General features: G+C 38.0%; 3 protein-coding genes across 8 annotated transcripts in view; 1 reads left to right on the forward strand and 2 right to left on the reverse strand.

Annotated features, from left to right (window-relative positions):
* Positions 1-9,180, reverse strand: part of PPIL3 (peptidylprolyl isomerase like 3) — a 21,853-nt gene extending 12,673 nt beyond the window's left edge. The window contains exons 1-3 of one of the 2 annotated variants that reach the window (XM_037523815.2): positions 8,982-9,180; positions 8,565-8,732; positions 6,719-6,839 (exon numbers count right to left, since the gene is read on the reverse strand). The gene's annotated coding sequence lies outside the window, so the exon portion shown is untranslated. Of the gene's footprint in view, positions 1-6,718; positions 6,840-8,564; positions 8,733-8,780; positions 8,909-8,981 lie in introns of those variants that run through there. The other variant, XM_037523816.2, reaches the window with a different exon arrangement.
* Positions 1-18,270, forward strand: part of NIF3L1 (NGG1 interacting factor 3 like 1) — an 18,327-nt gene extending 57 nt beyond the window's left edge. Inside the window, exons 1-7 of one of the 3 annotated variants that reach the window (XM_037523810.2) lie at positions 4-50; positions 3,010-3,470; positions 4,352-4,514; positions 6,722-6,848; positions 7,423-7,561; positions 9,280-9,363; positions 14,403-18,270. In XM_037523810.2, coding sequence (XP_037379707.1) covers positions 3,035-3,470; positions 4,352-4,514; positions 6,722-6,848; positions 7,423-7,561; positions 9,280-9,363; positions 14,403-14,587 — 1,134 coding nt within the window. In that variant the 5' untranslated portion in view covers positions 4-50; positions 3,010-3,034 and the 3' untranslated portion in view covers positions 14,588-18,270. The other 2 variants (XM_037523811.2, XM_037523809.2) reach the window with 2 other exon arrangements.
* ORC2 (origin recognition complex subunit 2) overlaps positions 17,317-24,435 on the reverse strand; it is a 34,600-nt gene continuing 27,481 nt past the window's right edge. For all 3 annotated transcript variants that reach the window (XM_054699984.1, XM_037523817.2, XM_054699985.1), the window contains exons 14-18: positions 23,705-23,851; positions 22,640-22,811; positions 20,306-20,367; positions 19,544-19,662; positions 17,317-18,215 (exon numbers count right to left, since the gene is read on the reverse strand). In XM_054699984.1, the coding sequence (XP_054555959.1) occupies positions 18,129-18,215; positions 19,544-19,662; positions 20,306-20,367; positions 22,640-22,811; positions 23,705-23,851 (587 nt within the window). In that variant the 3' untranslated portion in view covers positions 17,317-18,128. The remainder of the gene's footprint in view (positions 18,216-19,543; positions 19,663-20,305; positions 20,368-22,639; positions 22,812-23,704; positions 23,852-24,435) is intronic.

The following is a 24,435-nucleotide window of genomic DNA, read 5'->3' on the forward strand; positions in this document are numbered from 1 at the left end:
TGCGATTTAAATTCCCGAGCGGGTAGCTGAGGTCGCTGTTGCGGGCCCTGGTCCGTGCTAACTGTGGTATTTTGTGGGTGCTGGACGACAGACGGCGGGAGCGGCGAGAGGGGCAGAAAACTGGCCGCGCGAGAGCTTGTGGCACTAGGTGGGCGGGGTGGTGGCTTACGGGCTGACCATGCCGCCTGGACTTCCGTTGTTGCAAAAGGCCTGAAGTGGGACTGAAATGAGGGATAGATGAGGTAACCTAAGAGGGTGAGGTTTGCTGCAAGGTGCACACTACTAGTGTCATTTAGCGCTGAGACACGGTGCTGTCTGGGCCAGGCATTGCTCCCAGCTGTACCCTGAAATCTCATGACAACATTCTGTGCCGGGTGCTGTTCAGAGAAGGAAACTGCGAGGTTAAGTCAGTTCCTTCCTTAGCTGTGGCTCCTGGAGTCATTCTGTTTTTTCACTCGTGCACTTTCCCTCTGTGTTACACTTCCCTACCACCCCCCATTGTTCTTTGTGGCTTCAAGTTAAGCAGCTTCGCAGTTTGCTAATCTGTGAAATGGAAGGTGTCCTTCTGTTATAGGGCAACCCCGATATAAAACATGTTGCCTGGCTGTGGGTCCTCACCCGCGCACTTAAAAGGGACTTATTAATACTCCACTACAGGCACACACAAAAGGTTAATAAAAGGTTTATTTACAAGGGAAAGGGAATTAAGGAAATGTACAACTCAGGGAGAAAATAGGGAAATAAAGTCTTTAATGCGTCCTACCCGATCCGCCAACCTGGAAACCCAAAGTCACTCTCAGAGCTGGACAGACGCTAACAGCTGGCAGGGAGCCAAAATGGGGGAATCCCTTCCAAAGCCCACGTGTCTGGCTTTATACCAAACCTGGCTGCTTAACCCCACCCTCAGGTCCCAGCCACCTTCCCTTTGGTGGTGATGGGATTTGGAGTTCCCAGTGTCTTTTGGCTTTGGTCTGGAGTGGGGGGTGGAGTCCACAAAGCCTGTATGGAATTAGCTTTTGGACATCCTTTTCCCCCTAACAATTCCATATAATTTCCAAGGACTCTTTAAGATGTAAAAGTAAATAACTCAAAATTGCTGTGATCGCCCACTGGGGCCTCATGTTCACGTTCGTGCTTGCCAGATTTACGAGTCTGGAGAGTGGATTAGTTAGGATGTGGAATGTGGAGGGTAGAAGTGGTGGAGGCCATTAGAAGATCTTCCAAAATTCTAGGCTTGGGAACTTTTGGAGGGTCCATATCACTTCATGTATCCAATAGCACCTACATCTCATATTAAGTATTTTTGCTGTAGAAATGTTGAAAACAATTGCTTTTAGAATCATTGAGTTATGTTTCGTGACGTTTAAAATCGGCTCTTTCTCGTTTCTTGTTAATTGCGCATACTATGAAATGCTTTTTTTCAAAAACAAAGTTGCTCATAGTAAGTTTAAGAATGGATTTCACAATGGTACTGTATCGGGGTTGCTCTACAACAGTACATCTGGCATTATTCAAGTTAACATTTTCTGATTTTGTAATTTTCATATTTTAGAGCTAACCATTATTCCTGCCTTCCATTTTCCTCCTACCTTGCTGGTTTTTTGGGCCAGCCTGTCTATTTTCTTGGATGTAGAAGTAGTCTAGAAGACTGGCAGACTGGGCAAAGTGGGCTACATCTTAACCTCTCCAACGTCTTGAACCTTTGTTGAGCAGGTGCTGATTGAGTGACCTTTTCCCTCCTGACCCTGCCCATGTAGAGCGAGCCACCTGTCAAAGGGTTTGAAATAACAAAAGTAAAATCAGTGAATTACTGGAGTAGTAGAAGTTCATTGTGCATCCACCAAAAAGAAAGTTTGCTAACTAGCAGTGTTCAAACTAAAACATGGAATGAAAATCAGGGATATGTTGTTAAAAAACTTTTGTAGTGTGAAGGCAGAGACTATTCCTAGAAGTGGTTGGTTATATTAGAATTTTCTTAAATGATTGGGAATTGATTAGCTGTTACCTCACCTATTTTGGGAAACATTCTGAATTTTTTGTATGATTTGCAGAGGCATAAGCCAGAAATAACCCTGGTCAAATTAGTCTTGCAAAGTAAATACATTTTTTTTTTTATTTTTACATTTTAAAAGGACATTTATTGGGAAAGGGAGAAAGAAAAACAAAAGAGACAGCGATGGCATAGACACAAATGGACAGACTTGGGATGAGAGCTGCATTTTGCTTGTGTAGAAATCGCTCAGATCCAAAGTAAGCTAAATTAAGCTTTGTATGATGAAGCTGGTTAAAATTTTCAAGGCTGGTTTCTTTTATTTTAACACACCTTTTTGTTTCATAATTCTGGCTACTGACAAAGAATTTTTTTATGAGGCACTTTTTAATGCCAGTGTATATATACCAACCTAACTGCAAATTTTGCCATGGTGGGAGCAAGGGGCTGGTCGGTCTGTGCAGTGGCCATTTAGTGCTGGCTTACTTTGGTCATACTGAGACACATAAAAGATAGTTCCTTTTCTCTGTAGCTTTAGCAGTCTGGGCGAGACAGACAAATAGGAACATAACATTACAAGAATACAGGGAAGGGGTAGGAGGCATGAGGGAGGAAACACTGAAAAGGAAGATTTGTTATGAAACACTTTATTTAGGAAGTGAAGAGACTTTAAGACTAATATTAAGGAAATGGAAAAGGGAAGAGAGTGGTGGAAACACAGGTGAGGAGCACATGAACGGGGTCAGGGAGGTGTGGAGGAGGGATGTACAAGGCTTGTGCTAGGTGACTCACATGTTAATCCAGTTGCTCCTCAGGATGGCCTATAAAGAAGGTTATAGTATCTTCAAGTTGTGCATGAGAGTAAAGTTCAGGTTGGTTAAATGACAACTGAGATAACTTGTGCTGGTAAGTGGCAGATCCTGTGTTTGTATGACAGCTATTTTCCCTGTATGCTTTGCTGCCTCAGAGGTCCTGGCCTAAATTCTACTTGTGTACCATTTTTTGTGTCTTAACATCAGATCCTCAGTTTGACCTGACTTCCGAATGTTGTCATCTCATGTTCGCCTGGTCCCCACTAAAGTCCAGTTTGTCCGTTCCACAATCTGCAATTCTTCCCATTCCTTCATGGATTTGAAGTCTCTTCTTTCTTCTTTGAATGACTTTGCATCCCTCTCATTTGCTGAGAGTTGGGACAATGTTGGATTGCTGGTGGAACCAAGCCCACCACACACTGTAAACACACTCTTCCTGACAAATGACCTGACTGAGGAGGTGATGAAGGAGGCACTGCAAAAGAAAGCAGATCTTATTCTTTCCTACCATCCACCTATTTTCCGACCCATGAAACGCATAACCTGGAAAAGTTGGAAAGAGCGCTTGGTGATCCAGGCTCTGGAGAACAGAGTCGCTATTTACTCTCCTCACACAGCCTATGATGCTGCACCCCAGGGAGTCAACAGCTGGTTGGCTAAAGGGCTTGGTGAGATGCCTCTTGTTCTTTCTTGTTTATTATTTTCTCTACAAATGCTTTGAAATTTTAGAATGTTTTTCCAATAGAGTTTTAATTGCTTTAGGTGCACAGAGCAGCATTGTTTAATTTTATATAATGCAGTTTAAAAAGTAATGTTGCTGAGGTCTGGCATTTAGATTATATTTGAAAAAATGAAATTTTTATCCTTAATGATAAAAAGCATAGGAAGTCTTCACTGCTGGACTGAGCTTCATGATTCCTCATGTGACATAGTACCTATGTCAGCAATGCTTGTTCAATTGAATTGAAAGCTCAGACCTCTCCAAAATATACTTTATCTGTCAGTGAGCATCATCATGCTTATTGGATAGAATGCCTTTTTAATTGAAAGCTTACTTGTGCCCAGCACAGTGAGGGAATTCAGCATATGTTTTGCCTTTATTCTTAGTAAGTCTTTTCAGATTACTCACTCATTTGGGGCTGAAGCTTTTATGATGCTATCACTGGATTAATGTGGTCAAGTAGATTTTGAGTTTTTGCAATCTGAATCATGGTTTACATGAGTAAGTGTAGCAAGTAGTCAAAATTCTATATAACATCTAAAAATCCATGAGTCAGTCTTTCTTGTCCAATTTTTTGTGGTATTTAAGTCTCCTGGGAAGTAATTCTGAAAATAAATGTTATTTTGTATGTCCATACTAAATCCCTAGATTGTGGGGATTGTTGGGTGTATCTGTAAAGTATACGTGTGTGTGCATGCTATATATACATATGAGAATGAATCTTTAAAAAAATACTCCTATCTTTTAAGTTTTACCCATAATAGTTTATCTATGTAATCTTAAAAATACAACCACAAAAACTCCATTTCCCAACAATTTTTTTCCTAGGAGTTTGCACCTCCAGGCCTATACATCCATCCAGAGCTCCCAACTACCCAACCGAGGGAACTCATAGAGTAGAATTCAGTGTTAACCACACCCAAGACCTGAACAAAGTCATTTCTGCAGTGAAAGCAATTGCAGACGTTTCTGTCACTTCTTTTTCTGCTAGGTACGATATATTTTTATCCTTCTTGTGTGAATTTATCTTTAAGGTTCTTTCTTGCAAATACTACAATCTGGCTATTGCCAAGTAAAACAAACCTCCCATGGACATGTTTACAAAGCAGCATACTTCACATTTGCACACAGGTCCTTGAGGAGAACTGGGGTATCTTTTCAAAACAGTAACATGATGCGTACTATATATTATTTCTTATATGGGCAGGAATATACCACACATTCCATATAGAGTATTTCTGATCTCCTGGTTATGTTGAAAGATTGTTTCTACTTTAGGCTATATGAATAAACCCTACAGATATACTGATAACAGGTTTACTTTCATCAGTTCCCAGCAACCCAGTGATCCCCAAGCAATTTAAAGGAAAAATATATTAATTTGCCTCTATGATCAGTCATTTTGTTATTTAGATCAAAGGTATTCAAATCTTTTTTTTTTTAAATCTTTTTTTTTTTTAAAGAGGCATGTATTATTTATTTGTTTGTTTGTTTGTTTGTTTGTTTATACAAGCACTGGGTACAGTCAGAAGCGCGGGAGGGTGAGAGAATTCACCAGAGCCAGAGCGGGGAGCAGAGCAGGCAGAAGGACCGAAGTACATTGCTGAGGGGAGCAGCGGGCGGCAGGAGAGGTCTGCGCGCCATGTGGGACCCTCCTCCGGTGGCCGGGGAGCAGCCGGGGATCGAACCAGCGCCGCAGAGGCTGCGGGCAGCTTCGCAACCCAGCGCTCAACCGCTGTGCCACCGGGGAGGCCCAATATTCAAATCTTTTATATATTTTATTTTATGCTAATTTATCCTACTACCTGTTGAAGCAACATAAAAGACAAATTTCACAAAACTGAGGCTTAATAATTGCTTAAAAAAGTGAAAGATTAATAAAAGGGAAATCTCAGACTACACCAAAAAATAACTCTTTAATAAACATTTTTAAATAGACGTATGCTATAGTAAAATCATTGCAAATGTCTTGGAATAGTATTGGGAAGTTTCAAGAATCCTAAGAAAAATTACTTATATATCTTTGCGTATATTCCTGTCATGGTTAGTTTTACTATGTTGAAATACTGTGTAAATACTGAAAATGGAAGAAAATTGTACAAATAAAGCTTCAAAAATTAAAATACTACTAAAGTCCTCCATGTTCCTTCTGCTCTGTCCCTGTATCTGCAACTCAGGTTATCTTTTCCTTTATTTTCAGAGAAGTGGGTATCTATCCATACGCCTGTAGGGACATGAAGAAATGTATCATTTTTTTCCCATTGTTTTCCTAGTTGTATTCTGTTTTTGCCTTTTTTACATAAATAAAGATGACTTAGATATCTTTGTATAGGTATAAAAGGTATGACTGCTGTGTAGTGTTTCTTATTAAGATGTGCTGTATTTTCTTTAAGCATCCCTCTAGGAAGTCCTGATAAACTTTTTTTTTTTTTTAACTGATAGGCATTTAGTTTGATTCTAGTTTTTCCATCTTACAGATGGGTTTACCATTAACCAGAATCCAGGCTTTATTTTTCTTCCTTTTCAGAGCTCTGCAGGTGATTCCAGTGTTGACATCTACACTTTCAGATTATTGTTTGTGGTGTCCATTAGTTCTGAAATTCTATAACTATATTAGAGTTTATGGTTATATACAACACTTACTTGATACCAATCTTTTTGGAAAAGCTCTAGACCACTGCTTCCCAGAAGGTGACATAAGGACCCCCTGCATCATTGTTAATGGGTGCTTCTGAAAAATTCACATTTTTGGCTTCATCCTAAATCTATGTAATTAAAATGGGGTTTGCCTTAGAATCTGTCCAGGAGATTTAATATTTGACTTGTCTAGGGCTTAAAAAAATCCAGTTTGCCTCAGCCCATTCATAGATATTTTGCTTCACTGGGTCTGTAGAACTGTCATTTTAAGAAGCTAATAGGAGATTGCTGATACACAGCTACGATTCTGAACAGTGGTTTCAAAATGAGGTCCCTGTACCAGCAATATTAGCATCATCTAGAATTTGTTAGAACGGTAAAGTTTCTGTCATTTTAATAAGTGATTTTGAGGCATGCTAAAATTTGAGAAAACTATTTTACAAAATAGATTGGTTTTGGATTAAATCCTAAATTCTATACAAATCTACTGCAGATGGTTTGCATACACTGGATTATTTCAAATACATTCTGTTTATATTTATCAAATGACTTTCTTACTAGGACTGATGATGAAGAACAAACACGAATTAGTCTGAATTGTAGTCAGCAGGCTTTGATTCAGGTGGTAGCATTCCTTTCCCAGAACACACAGCTTCATCAGAAGACTGAAATTCTGTCACTAGAGAAGGTAATGAACATCTGTTATATTACTGTGTATTTTTTGTTGGGCAAGTTAATTTGCAAATTGTTATATCAATGAATTATTAACTGTTAACCTAAGGAAGCACAAAAATGATGATGAGGAAATATACCCTTTGCACATGTTCTCTCAGTTTTGAATGACTTTCCACATTTACCCTATCCTTATCCTGCCACACTACACTTGAACACTATACTTTTTGGCCTTCAAGATCCAAGTCCTTGTAAAAACTTTGATTCTACTTCCTCTAAATACTCCCCTTTCCTAATCCCAACTTACTTATTTTGTCATTCCTTTGTGTGCCCCTAAAAATAGCACCTATGTTGTATTTAAATGCCTTTATTGTGACTTAATTAAGCAGCTGCCTTCCCAGAAAACTCTGAGCTTCCAGAAGTCAGAGAAATGTTTTGTCAGGTTTGCATCACCAAACTTTAGCTTGGAGCTTGCTGTAAGAAAGTTCACAGTGTGCGTGTTTTATTGATCTCAGCATTTGCTCTTTGTTCTATAGGTTTGTTTTCTTGTACTCAATATGGACCATTTCTAAACTTCTGTATCTCTTCAGCCCCTGCTTCTGCATACTGGAATGGGACGGTTATGCACACTGGATGAATCTGTCACCTTGGCATCCATGATTGAGCGAATCAAAAGACACCTAAAACTCTCTCATGTTCGCCTTGCTCTTGGAGCAGGGAGGACCTTAGGTAGATGTCTTCCTTTTATTGTTCAGTATTTCTACTGATAATATTGGGCAGAAGTTGAAAGACTTGGTTGTGTTAAAATATGTGATAGGCATATTAGCAGCTCATGAGAGCTGATTGGTTTGCTTCATCCATAAAGGTAGGCTAGATTATGCTGTGGTACACAGCTACACATCTTATTGGCTTAAACAAGATCTCATTCATCTCTCTGTTCATCTCAAGTCAGCATGGGAAGTCTGTTCACTTTAGACTGGTTGCTATTGCAGAGGGAGAGTACTGGGGTATTTTAAGCCATCAGTTGAACATTCTATCCTGGAAATGATGCATGCTACTTCTGTTCAGCTCACTGTCCAGAATGAGTCACATTGCTAATACAACCCCGGGACACCATGGAGGTATAATCCTAACGTGTGCTAGGAAGAGAGCTGGAAACCATGATAGCCCCAATGACAATGCCAGTGTGGCCTTTTATGATCCTGGCAATATTTTATAGTGAGGTACTACTAAGTGAAGTGACCCACTGCAGTTTGAGTCTTGTAGTACTGTCTTGTCTTTTGGCTTTTTCTAGTACTTGTGGGAACAAAAGGAATGAGAAAAACATTTGCTGGATTTTTACAGTGATCCTGACACTGAATTGAGTGTCCTAAGCATTTTGTCTCCAATGCAAAGGCAGTGAGTGGAGTGTTAATTGTTATGAGTATAGATTCTGAACACCTCAGGTTCAAATTAACCTGTCTTATTTGCTGCACAACCATAACAAGTTACTTAACCTCTCTGTGTCCTGGTTATCTCATCTGTAAAAACTGCATTAATAATAAAACCTGACTCAGCGATATGATAGTATAATCCATATGATGTCATATGGATAGTATAACCCATATGATAGGCATGGTGTCTGGCACACGTTAAATACAGTAAATACTAGCTGCTATGCATAGATATGTGGGCGATATTGTTACTCCTGTTGTATAGATTTAAAAAAATTGAGGTTCAGAGAAAGGAATACCTTATTCAAAAGTCCATAGCTGAATCAAACAACTCATGAGGGTTGGTTTCCAAAGAAAATGTATGACAGGGTGGAATTTCACCTCTGATCCAACGCCAAAGCTCCTCATTTGAAGTACTATTAGTGAAGTCACAATAAATGAATTGTCCATTCTAGAAATTTTAAGTACTAAAGGAAATTAAATATAAACAGAATAGAAATCTAAGTGCTAAATACTTATTGCATTTTGGCTTGACAGTTCTTGTTATTTCACTCTTCAGAGAATCTATCTTTTAGGATAACTATATTAGAAAATGGGTCAAATCCATTCATAGAATTTCTCTTAACACTTTCAGTCTTCAGCTTCCTCACCTAAGAACAGAAATAGTACCTGCCAACCTCTCCCTGTTGCCTGGATACTGGGGGAGGATACTTTACCTGACAGCATTGTGATGGATCCTAGAGCTGTGCCATTAGCTCTGTTCAGCGACTCCTTATATGGGATTGTGTTACAGCCGTGTACATCCAGAGCAATAGTACTCTGCTTTGGTTGCTACACAACACCAGAGAGTAATCTGCTTGCCTATATGAAGAAAGTGTTTTGTTATTTTTTTAAAATTTAGTGAGCAAAAAAAATCATACACTGGTGATGAGACCAGGAGTGAAATCTGCATTACATTTAGGATTCTTGGTACAAAATTTAAAGTATTGGTCTCCTATCTCCTCTTTCTTGAAGAGTCCCAAGTCAAAGTCGTGGCCTTGTGTGCTGGTTCTGGAAGCAGTGTTCTGCAGGGGATAGAGGCTGACCTTTACCTCACAGGTAGGACAAACTTTGGGTCTTTTTTCTAGCCCCCCTTCTCAGAGGGAAGGAGGTGTGAGTGTGTGTGTGTGTCCCTTCCCAACTGTTGTTTATTTTACATAAGTTAGAAGTATAGCACATTTGGGATAACACCTGGCATATAGATGGCTCTAATGGTTTTGGAACCTGAACTAAACAGGAACTGCACCAGAATTGGAGACAGACCATTTTTTTGGTGGAGGGGAAAAATATCATTTAGCAATTTATTATTAGCTTTCTTTAAAAAACTGAAGCCCAGGGCCTCCCCGGTGGCGCAGCGGTTGAGCGCTGGGTTGCGAAGCTGCCCGCAGCCTATGCAGCGCCCGTTTGATCCCCGGCTGCTCCCCGGCCACCAGAGGAGGGTCCCACATGGCGCACAGACCTCTCCTGCCGCCTGCTGCTCCCCTCAGCAGTGTACTTCGGTCCTTCTGCCTGCTCTGCTCCCTGCTCTGGCTCTGGTGAATTCTCTCACCCTCCCATGCTTCTGATTGTGCCCAGTGCATGTATAAACAAACAAACAAATAAATAAATAAAACATGCCTCTATTAAAAAAAAAAAAAAAAAAAACTGAAGCCCAGATTTATTTAATTCCTAAGCATGATTTCTTACAAATTTCATCTTTCAGTTAATAGGACACTTTCTGTCTTGTCTCTTTAGCTAGAAAATGGATCCTCTTTCTTTATCATAAAGTCAATCATCTGTTCTAGCTCCAGGATCTCTCTAGAGCTGTTTGCCTCTATCTAGGTATCATCTTCTACCTGAAGAGCTTCATCATACCTCTAATCTTAATTTTCTCTGCACTCTCTTAAAATTAAATCTCAGAAGTACAAATATGGTGTTGTGTAATACTATCCTTGTTAAAAAGAACCTTCAGTGATTTCCTTCACTTGTCCTGGTGAAACCTGAAAATTTCATCCTCTTTCATGCAGCTTTTGCTTACACTATTTTCACTCACTAGAATACTTTTCTTTACCCCTTTCTTTGTACTTCTAGCAATAAACTCAAAGATTCTTCCCCTGCGAAGCTTTTTCTGACTGTCTGGCTCCTACTGCTGGTCATATCTTCCCCTTGGATCCCTGTGACTTTGTCCTTAGCCTGCCATGCATTCCTGTTGGACTGGGATTCTTTGGCTCCCAGACTTCACACTCTATTCTGGAGGATAACCCCTTCTAGGCATTACTATAGGTTGAATTTTTATTGAAAGAATTCCATGTCTAAGTTATTACTCAGAGCTATATGGTACTTTGTATACACAATGCTGCCAACTACATGTCTACCTCTGCTCTTCCTCAGGGTTAGGAGACAGGGGGCTAAGGATTACTTCTCCAATTTCTAGGACCAGGCTCTAGGGTTTTAACATTCTAACCATTCCCTTGGCTACTTGTGCCTCTCCATTACTATGCCTCTTCTGCTTCCTACACCCACGTTTTATTGATCTAGCAGAACAATTTAAGGAGGGTGCTGCACTGAAACAGTCACATCCAGAAATACAGAGATGCAGCTTCCGAGCAAGCCTCTTATGTAATTGCTCTCAACCAATTTCAATGTACATGATGGGCCTCCCTGGTGGCACAGGGGTTAAAGTCTCAGTGCTAGCAAGTTATTGCGAGCCCCTGTGGCCTGAGTTTGTTCCCCAGCCAAGGAGCTAACCCACAGTGCACAACAGACCTTTCTTGTCTCTCCCGCTGCTCCCCACAGCGGTGTATTTCAGTAAATTTGCCTGTTCTGCTCCCCACTCTGTCCCTGGTGAATCCTCTCACACACACACCCATGCCTCTGGGCTATACCCCAGTTCTTGTATGCATAAATAAAAAAATATTTTTTAAAAAAGAAAAAGTACATGACCATTACTTGTTTTTTATCCTTCTGAAGTTGTAAAATATTTCCTAATCCTCAAACTTGTATTAGATTAAAATAAACTTTCAATATATAATGTAACACTGTTTTGCTGCATAGTATGTAACTAACTTAAAATTAATTGTAACATTTTACTTTTGAAGGAATTTCAGATCTATAGAAAGTTGCAAAAATGGATGCCTGTATGCCCTTTCCCTGGATTACTGATGGTTTTGTTTTACCACACTTGTGTATTCCTTCCCACTCCACACAAGAGTCAGCACTCCATATCACTTCCATGGCCCTGGCTCTGGGTTCCTTCAACCAGCCTGGAATTGAAACACACAGTGTAGTTTCAGGTCTCTGGTTGTTGTATATGTACTGAACATGTACAGACTTTATTTTCCTTGTCATTATTCCCCAAATAATATAACTGCTTACATTGTATTAGATACTGTAAGTAATCTAGATATGATTTAAAGTATATGAGAGGATGTTCATAGGTTATATGCGACTACAACACCATTTTATATAAGGAACTTCAGCATCCTCAGATTTTACTATCTGAAGAGGTCTTGGAACTTACTCCCTCTGTGGATACCATGTGTTTGTGCATATGTAAATACATATATATTTATGTACTCCCCCCCAAACTATTTTGTAATTGTAGACCTCTTGCCCCTAAATACACCAGCTTATATCTCCAAAAATAAGGACATTTTATGACCATGGAAAAATGACCAAATTTAAGAATTGTTAAAATACTTGATAAGTCTATATTTTTCTTTTTTTAAAAAACAAAGATTTATTTATTTATACAAGAACTAGGGTACAGTCAGAGGCGCGGGAGGGTGAGAGAATTCACCAGAGACAGAGTGGAGAGCAGAACAGGCAGACGGACCGAAAACACTGCTGAGGGGAGCAGCAGGTGAGACAGGAGAGGTCTGCCACGTCATGTGGGTTTCTCCCTGGCCAGCCAGGAATCGAACCCGTGCTGCAGAGGCTGTGGACAGCTTCACGGCGTGGCTCTCAACCTGTTGCGCCACTGGGGAGGCCCTATATCTGTATTTTTCTGATTGGTCAAAATTTGTAGCATTTCTTTTCTGGTTTATATGCAGTTCACGATCACATATTGCATCTGGAATATGTCCTCCTCAGCTTTGTCTTCAGAGCACTGACTTTTTTTTTTTTTTTTTTAATAATATCAGTAGGAGACTTTATTTTTTTTAAGATTTATTTATATAAGCACTGGGTACAGTCAGAAGCGCAGGAGGGTGAGAGAATTCACCAGAGCCAGAGCAAGGAGCAGAGCAGGCAGAAGGACTGAAGTACACTGCTGAGGGGAGCAGCGGGCGGCAGGAGAGGTCTGCGCGCCATGTGGGACCCTCTTCCGGTGGCCAGGGAGCAGCCGGGGATTGAACCAGCGCTGCAGAGGCTGCGGGCAGCTTCGCAACCCAGCGCTCAACCGCTGCGCCACCGGGGAGGCCCCACTGACTTTTTTTTAAAAAAGATTTATTTATTTATGCATACAAGAACTGGGGTGTAAGCTAGAGGTGCAGGGGTTGGGAGGATTCACCAGAGAGAGTGGGGAGCAGAACAGGCAGATCTACTGAAATGAACTGCTGAGGGGAGCAGCAGATGAGGCAGAAGAGGTCTGCTGTGCCTTGTGAGTCAGTTCCCTGCAGTGGCTATCGCCTGATAGCATTGTCTTTAAACCCTGCGTCACCAGGGAGGCCCAGAGTATTGACATTTTAAAGAGTGGAGACCATTTCCTTTGTGGTATAGCTCCCAATTTGGGTGTCTGTTTCCTCATAAATAACTTTTTAAAAATGAGTGTAGATGATAAATTCATGCAGTTCCAAAATATTAAAATGTCCTTCCCATCTTCTCTCTTGGGGAAATACAAAATATCTTATCTAGGCTAACTTTAGGTATCACTCATCTGTGAGGCATCGCTTTGAATATAACTTCATGGTTGAGAAACAGCAGTCAAAGGACCAAGTGTAGGCCACTGTTGGCTCTCCTCACCCTTTGAGCTTGATTTGGTATTAGGTCTTTAAGGGTAATATCCTGGAAAGACCAGCAGCAGATGGGGAACTTGCTCTTTGAAAGTTGTTTGCTTTTCTTTCTCACTGTTATCATCTGGCCAGACTTTTCTTTCCTTGCCTTTGGCCATTATTGTAGGGTCTTCAGAGATTTTCCCACTTTCATGCCTTTTCCAGCCAATGCATTCTCATAGTCTGGGGAGTCAGACTTGTTTTTCCTAAAGCAAGGCTTCTTACCAGGAACCTAAGAGTCTTTTACTCCTTTTATTTTACCTTCAATATTATAAATTCAGATTCAGATATTTTAAAAGTGACTTGAATATAAAAGTGACCTGAAGTGACACATATTAGGAGGGTGAAGAGTTGAAAATTTCTCAGGGGAAATTTTTTTTCTAAAAATCTTTTTTTCCTTAATTTTTTATGCCTTTATGTCTCTAGATATATTTCAAAATTATACTTTTTATGAACAAGCCAAATTGTGCACAGTGTATTTTTGCTCTTATGTTAGAAGCCATCACAGTCACAAATGGTGTTTAAAAATATTTCCAGTTAAGTTTTCCCAAACCTTTTCATAAGAGATCCTCTTCCAGTAGGAATTTTGCCTAAATCAAAGGAACTTACCTTATATTTCATCTAGATGACCTTTAAGCTCACTTTAACCTTGTGAATTAGACTAGGGTTGATGCTAAATCTTGGTGCTCGCAAAGCATACAGTAGTCTTCCAAAAATTATACCTACAATTTTCTCCAGGGATATTATTTAATACTTATATAAGAGACTTTCTGAAAGCCCCATTACTTAACAATGGCCAGTTATTTTATTGTGGAAACATTGTTTGAATGGGCTTTTATAGGTCTGTTTCTGGCATTATTAGAAATTGGGTATGTGGGTTTGGATACTTATTGTCAGTGCCAAGGAGAAAGAATTGGGAATTCTCAGTGGAATGGTCTTTGTTTCCTCTTGAATTGGAGGATATGTAAAAAACCTGCACATCACTTTCTAGATTTATAAGTAAAACTCTGTTGTTTTACCTTGAGTAAACTTGCTCCGTACAGAATACAGACTTGCTATTTCTGCTGTTATGGTCAACATTCCATTCTAACAGAACACTTAAGTATTTTCTATTTCTTTTCATGCCAGGTGAGATGTCCCATCATGATGTTCTGGATGCTGTTTCCCAAGGGATAAACGTCATCCTCTGTGAACACAGTAACACTGAACGAGGCTTTCTTTCTGATCTTCGAGATATGCTGGGTGCTCACTTGGAGAATAAGGTTGATATTATCCTGTCGGAAACAGACAGGGACCCTCTTCATGTGGTATAATGCATGCAAGAACAAGGATGACACACATTACAAAATAATTGGCTCCCAACTTGAATGTTAACCAGTGGCATTGGCATCTTTCTGAATGTCTTGGACTGCACATTATGACCACAGTGTCGTATATACAGGTGTCCAGGCATAAAGCTAAACTTACACAGTGTTATAAACCAGTGATTCCACAACCAAAGAATGCATGTTACCATCTTATTTGTTAATCTGCTTCACTATTCAATATAGCTCATAAAGTAAAAGCTATATAACTACCACTAAAGAAAATTATTCATTATAAAGGATAAATTAAGGATATATTATATAAAGTATGTATTCTTTATAAACTATAGCAAAGAGCAATTAAAGTTGCTTTACTTATTAACATTCTTGAGAAGTAACTCAAGTAATCCTTTCCTTAATTATAGATGGATTTGTGTCATTTAGATGTGTCTGCTCTTTGGTTAGTTTAAAAATTGGGTACTGGAACATATATTTCTAGATAGTAGCCTGTGTGATTAAGTTCTTTGTATAATCCTCCTGTTCCTATATCACTAACTTCCCACCTAAATTTTAGAATCAGGATGAGGTTGGTTAGCTTTCAAAATAATACTAGTGATTGCTTATACAGTGTTAGTTTTGTGCCATTCACTGTACTAGGTACTGTTACAAGCACTTAAAATCCTTATAAATAAGCAAATAGGTATCATTCCCATTTTACAAATGAGGAAACTGAAATAGGTTAAACAGCTAGGAAGGGATGGTGTTTTAAGGACTATATTTTGGGTAGCGAAAGTAAATATGGTGACCTAGATACCTGAGAAGGCTTGTGGCCAAAGTGATAAATGCCAGAAGTGTTATTATAAGAATTTGGTAATAAGCTTTGTATTTACATTCAAATTTATATTTTCCAAAGCAATGGTATTTCAAATTTACTTTATTTAACACATTAAGGATACTGTAACTAAATATTATTAAAACCTCAGATTTTATATTTCATTTTTATAGCCTCACAATTTCTGTCTAGCACAGAGCCTTCTAAATCAGTGAATTAAAATGGTTTAATAGTTTGAAAAATCAAGATGTGGAGATCCTCCTAAATAGTTACAAAAAACCTGAGACAAAAGGTACTTATGTAACCATTTGTGATAAAGCACTCACTGTTACCCCACAGGACTTTTTATGTGAATGAAGTATTCATATATTAAAACCCTAAACTTGATGCTTAGAATCCAGTAGTTCTGGAGTATGTTGAACAGTTATTTAGGGGCCATTGTGGCATGAGTTCAATTCCTGGCCAGGGAGCTAACCCACATACAGCACAGCAGACCTCTCCTGCCTTACCTGCTGCTCCCCTCAGCAGTGTATTTCAGTACATCCACCTGTTCTGCTCCCCACTCTGTCCCCGTTGAATCCTCTCATCCCCTACATCTTTGGCCTTCACCCCAGTTCTTGTATGCATAAATAAATAAAATAAATCTTTAAAAAAAAAGTTATTTAGCACTCCCTTCACAAGGAATTCAGTATTTCATCAAATTAGAAGAGTATGTCTGTTCTATATTCCTGTGCCTTTTTTTTTTTTTGCCATTTATGAAAAGCAACCAAAAAAATCTTTCAAGGTTTCAGGTCTGTTCAGTCTTCCCTGAAGAACTAACATCAGCAGTTGAAGTCTTCGCAGTCACACTTTATATGGTAAGAGTTTAAGGCACATGAATGCTGAAACAAGTTAAAGAAGAGCATATAATAATCCTACCAATATCTTCATCAGATCTGTTAGATGCACTTTTAAAATTTCTGAAACACTTCATGAGTTTTAGTGAAAGATCAGTGCTGTAAATTTAAAGTGATTCTATCCAAATTGACTTGTTGTTTATTAATATTAAAGATGGCTGACACATACTACTTGTAAATAGTATAGACACAAAAATTATAAAAATAAACCAGTAGCTTTTTAAGAGCCAATGCAAAGTTTGCACATTAGGTCATTAAAGATTTTGTATACTCTTTTTATACTGTAAAAGCTATGATAAACTAGGTATAGATATGGTAAGCAAAAAATGCAAGGTGCAGGTCAGTGGATATCATGCTACCATTTATGTTTTTAAAAGGAGAGATAATAGACAAATATTCTATGCAAGACATGTGCATAAACACCACTGGAAGAATTAACTATTATTGGTGGCCTAAGAAACTGGGGAATGGAAAGGAAACTCACTTTTCATTGATATACTTTGGCACAATTAAAAAAAAATTAGAATCACATTCATGAACAAATGTTTAAATATTTTGATTAGTAACTATACTTAAGATTAATCCCTTAATACATGAATTTAACGTAAATTAACTATATACAAATGATTCAAAAAACTAAGCATTTCAGAAGATTATTTTCATGAAAGAAGTTTACAAGGTATGAAATGATGAAAAATGTTGTTGCAGTACAGTACTTAATACAGTGATATTTTAATGAAAAATTTTATTTCCAAGTATGAAATATTTAAAAGCGTATGTGAAGACTAAGCTGACTACCAAGTGGCCATGGCTAGCCTTTATTTCTTTCCTAGGAAGAAAGGTTTGTATTTAGGAGATTAAGTATTTAGGAGATTTGAAATCATCACTTTAAGAAAAACATTGAAAAATCTTAGTGTTTTTAAGTCTAATTGGTAAATCAAGATTAACTTAGTCAGCCATTAATATGCTTCCCACTTGCATGTTATTCAAGAAAGAAAAATATGTTGATATACAAGAATAAATTTTTATTTTCCAATGTATTGAAAATGACTAAAATGTAATTTAGGATTGTAGTTTTCTAGCCTGGCTTCTCCCTTGTATTATTAAGGTGATGACACAGAACAGTTCTGAATATCATGGTAGATCCATTATTGTTTGTGTGCTTTCTAGAGTGGGTATACACCCTCTGTACTTGTTAGGATTTTCTCACTATCCCAACTGAATAGTGTCATGCTCCCTCTCCCCCAACCAGTTTGTAGCCTAAAGGAGAAAGCTGGATCGCCTACCTTTTCCCCAAACTTACATCTTTTGTTAAGCCATTTCTGAAGTCATAAGAGATGATCTTTGCCTCCATTACACTCATCAACTCTGACACAGAGAACAGCAAATAAAGCAGATTATGTGATGCCAATGCTTTTGTACTTCCACACTCTGGAACAAGTACATTCACAAATAATCAGCTCCAGGAGTATTTAAAAGACCCTCAAAAAATTAGGGATATCATCTCTAGTATAAAATAATTCAAAAGCATCCAGTTCCAAATAGTCCCTGAGCACACTGTTCATTCTTGCAAGAAGTCTCTGGAGAGGTAATGAAAGAAAGGCACATTTTCTCCCAACTTGAGAATTACTGCATAGTACTAGAGATGGTACACCAGCCAGGCTAATCAAGTTTCTAACTGATGACATTCCCCCCTCCCAATTTTAAATTTTGTACACTGGAAAAAGAGTCTAATGTTGAATGTAAACACAACACTTTAGACTAGAGGAGTGGCAGCCGAGGTACAACCCTTCCACAGAAGATTCAAGACTGAAGGATAGCTTCAAGATTCCTCTTCTTCCTTTTCCAGGAAATCAGTCAATGTTCCATTGTCAACAGGAATTAACAAATATTCCACTCCATCAGTTCCCTAAAAGATAGAACAATACCCTGAAAGTTGCTTCTAAGAGATATATATATGAATACTAATCTAGGTTAAACAGATTTGATTTCCTTAATATTTTACATTAATATATATTGTAAATATATATTAAATATATATTGTAATATATATATTTCTCTTTCCATGCTATTTCTGCCTACTGGAATGCTCGTTCCTTCTCTGTGTGACTAGTTATCACTTAGTCTTCCTCATAGTCTCTCTGATATCCATAATTAGGTCATATTCACTTATTTTAATTAGCCCTTTCAGAACTTTCTGATCACAAGACAACACAGTTAAAATTTTACATGTTTGTAATTAATGAATGTCCATCTCCATTACATTGTAATCTCTATGAGAAAAAGAATTAGGTTTTTCTTGTTACTGTATCCTAATACTTAGTGCAATACCTGATATATAGTACTCAATAAATACTGGATTAAAAAAAGTAGGACAGCGTAGGACACCAGGGGCCTCCCTGGTGGTGCAAGGAGTTAAGACACAACCTGTGAAGCAATCCACAGCCTCTGCAGCACGAGTTCAATCCCCCAACAAGGAAGCTACCTTGCAGCAGACCTCTCCTGACTAGCCTGCTGCTCCCCTCAGCAGTTTATTTCAGTCAATCTGCCTGTTCTGTTCCCCACTCTGTCTCTGGTGAATCCTCTCACATACACCCCAACACCTTTGGCCTGTACCCCAGTTCTTGTATGCATAAATAAATCTTTAAAAAAGAATATAAGGACAAGAGGGAGAAGGGTATAGAATTATTTGACTCATTATATTTCAAATGGCCTATTATTCTGGACTACAACTTACAAGTTTCCTGTTTTGCCCTGAAGCAGAGTACTTACTTTTTCTACAGAACTTAAGCACATTGCCTAAAAATGAACTTTTGTGACCCATTATGTCAGTTTCGTAATCAGATCTGATTTTATTCTCTCTCAAGTAAATGAGATAGTGGGCCTCCCCGGTGGCACAGCGGTTGAGCGCTGGGTTGCGAAGCTGCCCGCAGCCTCTGCAGCGCCGGTTCGATCCCCGGCTGCTCCCCGGCCACCGGAGGAGGGTCCCACATGGCGCACAGACCTCTCCTGCCGCCCGCTGCTCCCCTCAGCAGTGTACTTCAGTCCTTCTGCCTGCTCTGCTCCCCGCTCTGGCTCTGGTGAATTCTCTCACCCTCCCGTGCTTCTGACTGTACCCAGTGCTTGCATAAATAAATAAATAAAGGGGTAGCTTTAAAAATAAATAAATAATAAATCTCTTTTAAAAAAAAATGAGATAGCATTTATGTCACAAATGCTGTTGTACCAAAGTCTCACCTTCTTTGTTCTTATAAGCTTGTGGTCCCTAAACTCAGTTAACTGGGCCCGAAGTGTCAGATCACTGTTGACAAGGAATGCCTCCCGACACTTCTGGTAAAAATCTTGAAAAGAAAGTCCTGGAGAGTTCAAAAGGACATGTGAACTTAAGACAACATTTAAGACACTGTTCTTATATGGATACTCACAGCAAAGAACACAGAAATTATCGATGCCACAGCATGCAAAAGCAGTTAAGTATTGTTTTTTAAAAAAGTGAGTATTTTTGAAAGTAGCAATACTAGAGAATACTTAGGCATTTTACACTGGCTTATATTTTTTAATGAGAACTGACATGTTAAATCAACTGTGACTATAACAAATCTGTGGGAAGTTTTTAACAGTGTGAATAAAGTTGACTTTAAAGAAGGAACTAGAGTAAGCCATGAGTGCTAAGTGATTTCAATGTTCAAATCAACACATTATTTTTACTCAAGGGGAAGTTAATCACCTAAGATGCCCAGTGTATTAAATATATGTGATTGGTAGACACATACCCATAGATAGCATAGGAATTTTTAAAGGAAGCTGAGTTTGTCTATCAATGCACAATGACAAACAGACCATTCAGCAGTATAATCTATAGAGTGGTTTGAAAGTTTGCTATGTGGCAGACACACTAACAACAGCCTTCAAAAATTGCAATGCTATTATTAAATTCTGGATTATTAGAATTTATGGGGTGAGACAAAAGTTACACAATTTAATATAAATATTGAATACCAATGTAAGAAGCATTATCCTGGTTATCCAGCTGATACTTTATTAGTAGCCTGAAAATCCCCCTAGGGAGAAAAATAAAAAATAAATAAGAATTTAAATTTACAATGTTAACAACAAATGATAACAGATAGTAAAATACACAAAGAGAAGGAGAAATACATGGTCTGTTTAAATTTAATTTTTTTGTTCATTTCTCAAAGGAGTCTCATTTCCTGGCCTACTTAAAAAAAAGCAGTTTTTATTTTCTTTCACAGAATATCTAGGAGTATTTTTATTTCCCAGAGTGTAAGATAGTTCACTATATAAAACTTAGAATACATAATAAAATCTAGAGCGTAAATATCAATCTCATAGCCCTAAAATTACAGCCATAATATCTGATGTGGAGATCATAGTGACGTATGCCGCTTTCTCAAATCTTTGTGCTGTGAGGTCTGGCGGAAACACATAAATTCATGCACATTTATGCTTCACTTTTCCACTGACTGAATTTCCCTGTCTTTAAAAACTCTTCATTAACTTACCATTTCCCTACTGGTTTTGGATGCTTATATTACTTCCAATCTTAATTCCACATTATATACAAAATTGCATGAATATTCTCATATTTTGAATGATTTCTGTAGGAGAGTATCAAGTGGAATTATAGGGTTAGAAACTATGTTCCATAAAGTAAGATTCCTAGTAGTTCTTGGGTATGACAAAAATTTTAAACTTTTCCATTTTTATTATAATCAAGAAAATAATTACTATATGCACATCTTGGACAATCAAAATAACCATTTTACAATCAAGTACTGTTACTGACTCCACAGCTCAATTTTGGTTAAGATGTTTATACTAAGAAAAGACTAAATGATATTGGAGTTTGCAGAATGAATCAATACTTATGCAAAATTTTGCAGAAGTAAACAATAGTGTCTGTGTGTAGAAGCTAGCACAGACATTTAGGTATGCCAAACTAAAAAATATTTGCATTGACGCAGTCAGTACTTCAATTGCACAGAAGCCAGTTTAAGTTTATAAATTGCAACTTGCAATAGTCTATATTACCAGTTAGTGTATTAAGTAAAACTTAATGAAGACATTTTCTGTTCCCAATTCCATAACAAATTTATTTAGCTATCCATTTAATGCGTATTTCAGTAACAATGCAATGCTAACTTTATCTTAAAATGTACAAAAGAAGTTTTATATAGTAACAAAATTCATTAAAATTAGTGTTTAAGAGTTAACATGAGGGAGGTCTTGTGTCTGAGTTGAGTATCTTGGTTGTGGCTAAGTAGTTACACAAGGCTACCCATACGACAAAACTGCACAGAGTTAACACACACCAACTCATATACAAATGAGTACACATATCAATGGTGAAATCTCAGTAAGTTCTGTGGAAAGTGTCAATGTCAGTTTCTTGGTTTGGATACTGCACTGTGATGAGAGATGGTGGCATGGGGATGGGAATGGGAAAAGTGCTTAGAATTTCCCTGTATATTTCTTTAACCTCATATGAGTCATGTAAAAGAAAAATAAACAGAAAAGAAATTGCTAACAACAAAAAAATCCCTTGGAAAGATTCTGAGTGCCTCCTTTCCCTCCCTCCTTTTCTAGCATATTATCCTGAATTAGGTATTTTTCATATTTATACACATTTAAAACTTTCATTCATGATACATGCATTTGAAAACCATATTGTATTGTTTTATATCCTTTTTATCTTTACCATCCTGCCTGATTTAGCATTTGTCTTGAACAAAAATGTCCAGGTTTGGACAATAACAGGTATTGTGCCACTTCTCTTACACCACATAAGTCAAATTCCTGTCTGCCAATGTTGCTTCTACTTCCAGAATGCAGTTGGGCTATGGCTTCAGCTCACTGCTTCATCATTCTGTTCCACTGAGATGCTCGTATTTTTCAGCCAACTCTATTTTTAAAATTTTTTGTTGTTTTATCTATTACTGTGTTTGGACAAAAGGGGATGAATTAAAATGTGAAACTATTGTGCCACCTTGTCCAGAAGTGCCTCTCACTCCATGGTGGCGCAGGGTTTAAGCATAGCACTATGAAGTTATCCACAGCCTCTGCAACATGAGTTCAATCCCTGGCCGGCCAGGGAGCTACCCACATGGCACAGCAGACCTCTCCTGTCTCACCCGCTGCTCCCCTCAGCAGTGTATTTTGGTCCATCTGCTTGTTCTGTTCCCCACTCTGTCTCTGGTGAATCCTTTGGCCTATACCCCAGTTCTTGTATAGATAAATAAATAAATCTTTAAAAAAAAAAACAAACCCAATTGCGTATCTTAAAAAGAGAGAGAAACTAATTTTCATTCTTACCTTGCATTAGGGGTAAGGCTTCGTAAGACATGAATAAGGGAACTAAGTGGTAAGGATCCAGATTGCTTAACCAGAAGAGAATTCTCATAGGAGGTTTCTTCAGTATAATGACTATATGTAGTAGTTTCATACCAGAGCCAGTTATAAAGACTCTGCTTCGCATGATCCCACACTAGAGCATGTGATTAAATAAAACAAGAATTACCAATTATTTTCACATTGTCATGCTATTTAGATTCCACTCTAGGAAAGAATAAGGAAGCAATAAGTAAAAAATGAATCCTGAATTTCTTCATTTTTGTCATTTCCCCATCCAAATCAGTATCTCAAAGTATAATTTCATTGTCAATCAACATCTGACTATATGCATATTAAATATAAGTTAAAAGACATAGGTCCCTCCCTGGTGGTGCAGTGGTTGAGCGGTGGGTTGCAAGGCTGCCCGCAGCCTCTGCAGCGACAATTCAATTCCCGGCCACCAGTGAGGGTCCCACATGGCACGCAGACATCTCCTGACGCCCGCTGCTCCCCTCAGCAGTGTATTTCGTCAGTCTGCCTGTTCTGTTCCCTGCTCTGTCTCTGGTGAATTCTCTCACCCTCCCGCGCTTCTGACTGTGCCCAGTGCTGTATAAATAAATAAATAAATCTAAAAAATACTAAAAAAAAAAATGAAGACATAGGTGCTACTAAAGCACTCTTTTAAAAAGCAACAATTTAACCTTTTGTTCTATAAAATTATCAGTCTCTAAGTGCATAAATGTTTCAATAACACAGAATATTAAAAAAAAAATAACAGAATAGAAAGAGACCAAATAATGGTTGGTCCTCATCTCTCTCATGAAAACTGAGGTGTAAAACATTCTCTGGTACGTAAATTTTTATTTTGAGTAATTATGTTTTAATCAGACTGGGAACACCACCTATATCTTTAGTAACCTGTGTCTTTAAACATGCAACAGAGGAAAAAGTGTACTGAAAAACAATAAAAATGTTGTGGCTTTCGACATTAAGAACATTTTATAAGACTGATATCTCAAAAACCAAAAATAGCAATATTTAACTTACTGAGAGGAGCATTGAGGTGATCAATAGATGTTATAAGGTATATGTTACGTAAAGATGACAACTGTCCAATAATTTGCTGGCTTTTGTCTCCTCTCAATGTTTGGCTATCCAAATTGTGAATGAGAAGAAAGAGCTCTAAAGAAGAATCTAAAAAGAAAAATTCAGTTATTTTTTTAATGAGTATTTATGAAGTCCCTACCCACACAGTGCCTATTTGTTAAAAGAATACATCAAAATAGTATAGGACAAATAACTATTGCTTGAGGGTATGCAAATTATTTGAGAGAATGTCAGCCACTCATAAAATATAAAATCTTAAACAGATACTCACTTGGAAGTAAACAGAGATTGGAGTGGTTAGAGACTTAACTGAATTATGAATTAGACCACAAAGAAAGCAGTTGTAATAAGGCATAGGAAATAAGGTAAGATGCATATCGGACTGAAGGTGAATGTGTGCATGTTGAATTGCAAGGTGGAAACACTCCCCCACAAAAAAAAAAAATAGAAGAAAAAGAAAATGTGGAAAACTGTTATCACCAAAGCCAAAGAAAACCAAAAAAGGGAGGAGAGGCATTTATGATATTGCTCAAGGAATTAGGAGGGTCACAGAAATATCATAAATGTCAATGAAGGAAAATCTGGAGGATGGAACTCTCAATTTCATTAAACAAGAAGGAAATTCCAAGTCATGTTCAAGCATACAGTTCAGGTAGTATAGAAGAAAGGTT

Source organism: Talpa occidentalis, unplaced genomic scaffold (genome assembly GCF_014898055.3).
Source record: "Talpa occidentalis isolate TD23 unplaced genomic scaffold, MPIMG_talOcc4v2.1 talOcc4.3, whole genome shotgun sequence".
In the NCBI taxonomy this organism is placed as follows: domain Eukaryota; kingdom Metazoa; phylum Chordata; class Mammalia; order Eulipotyphla; family Talpidae; genus Talpa; species Talpa occidentalis.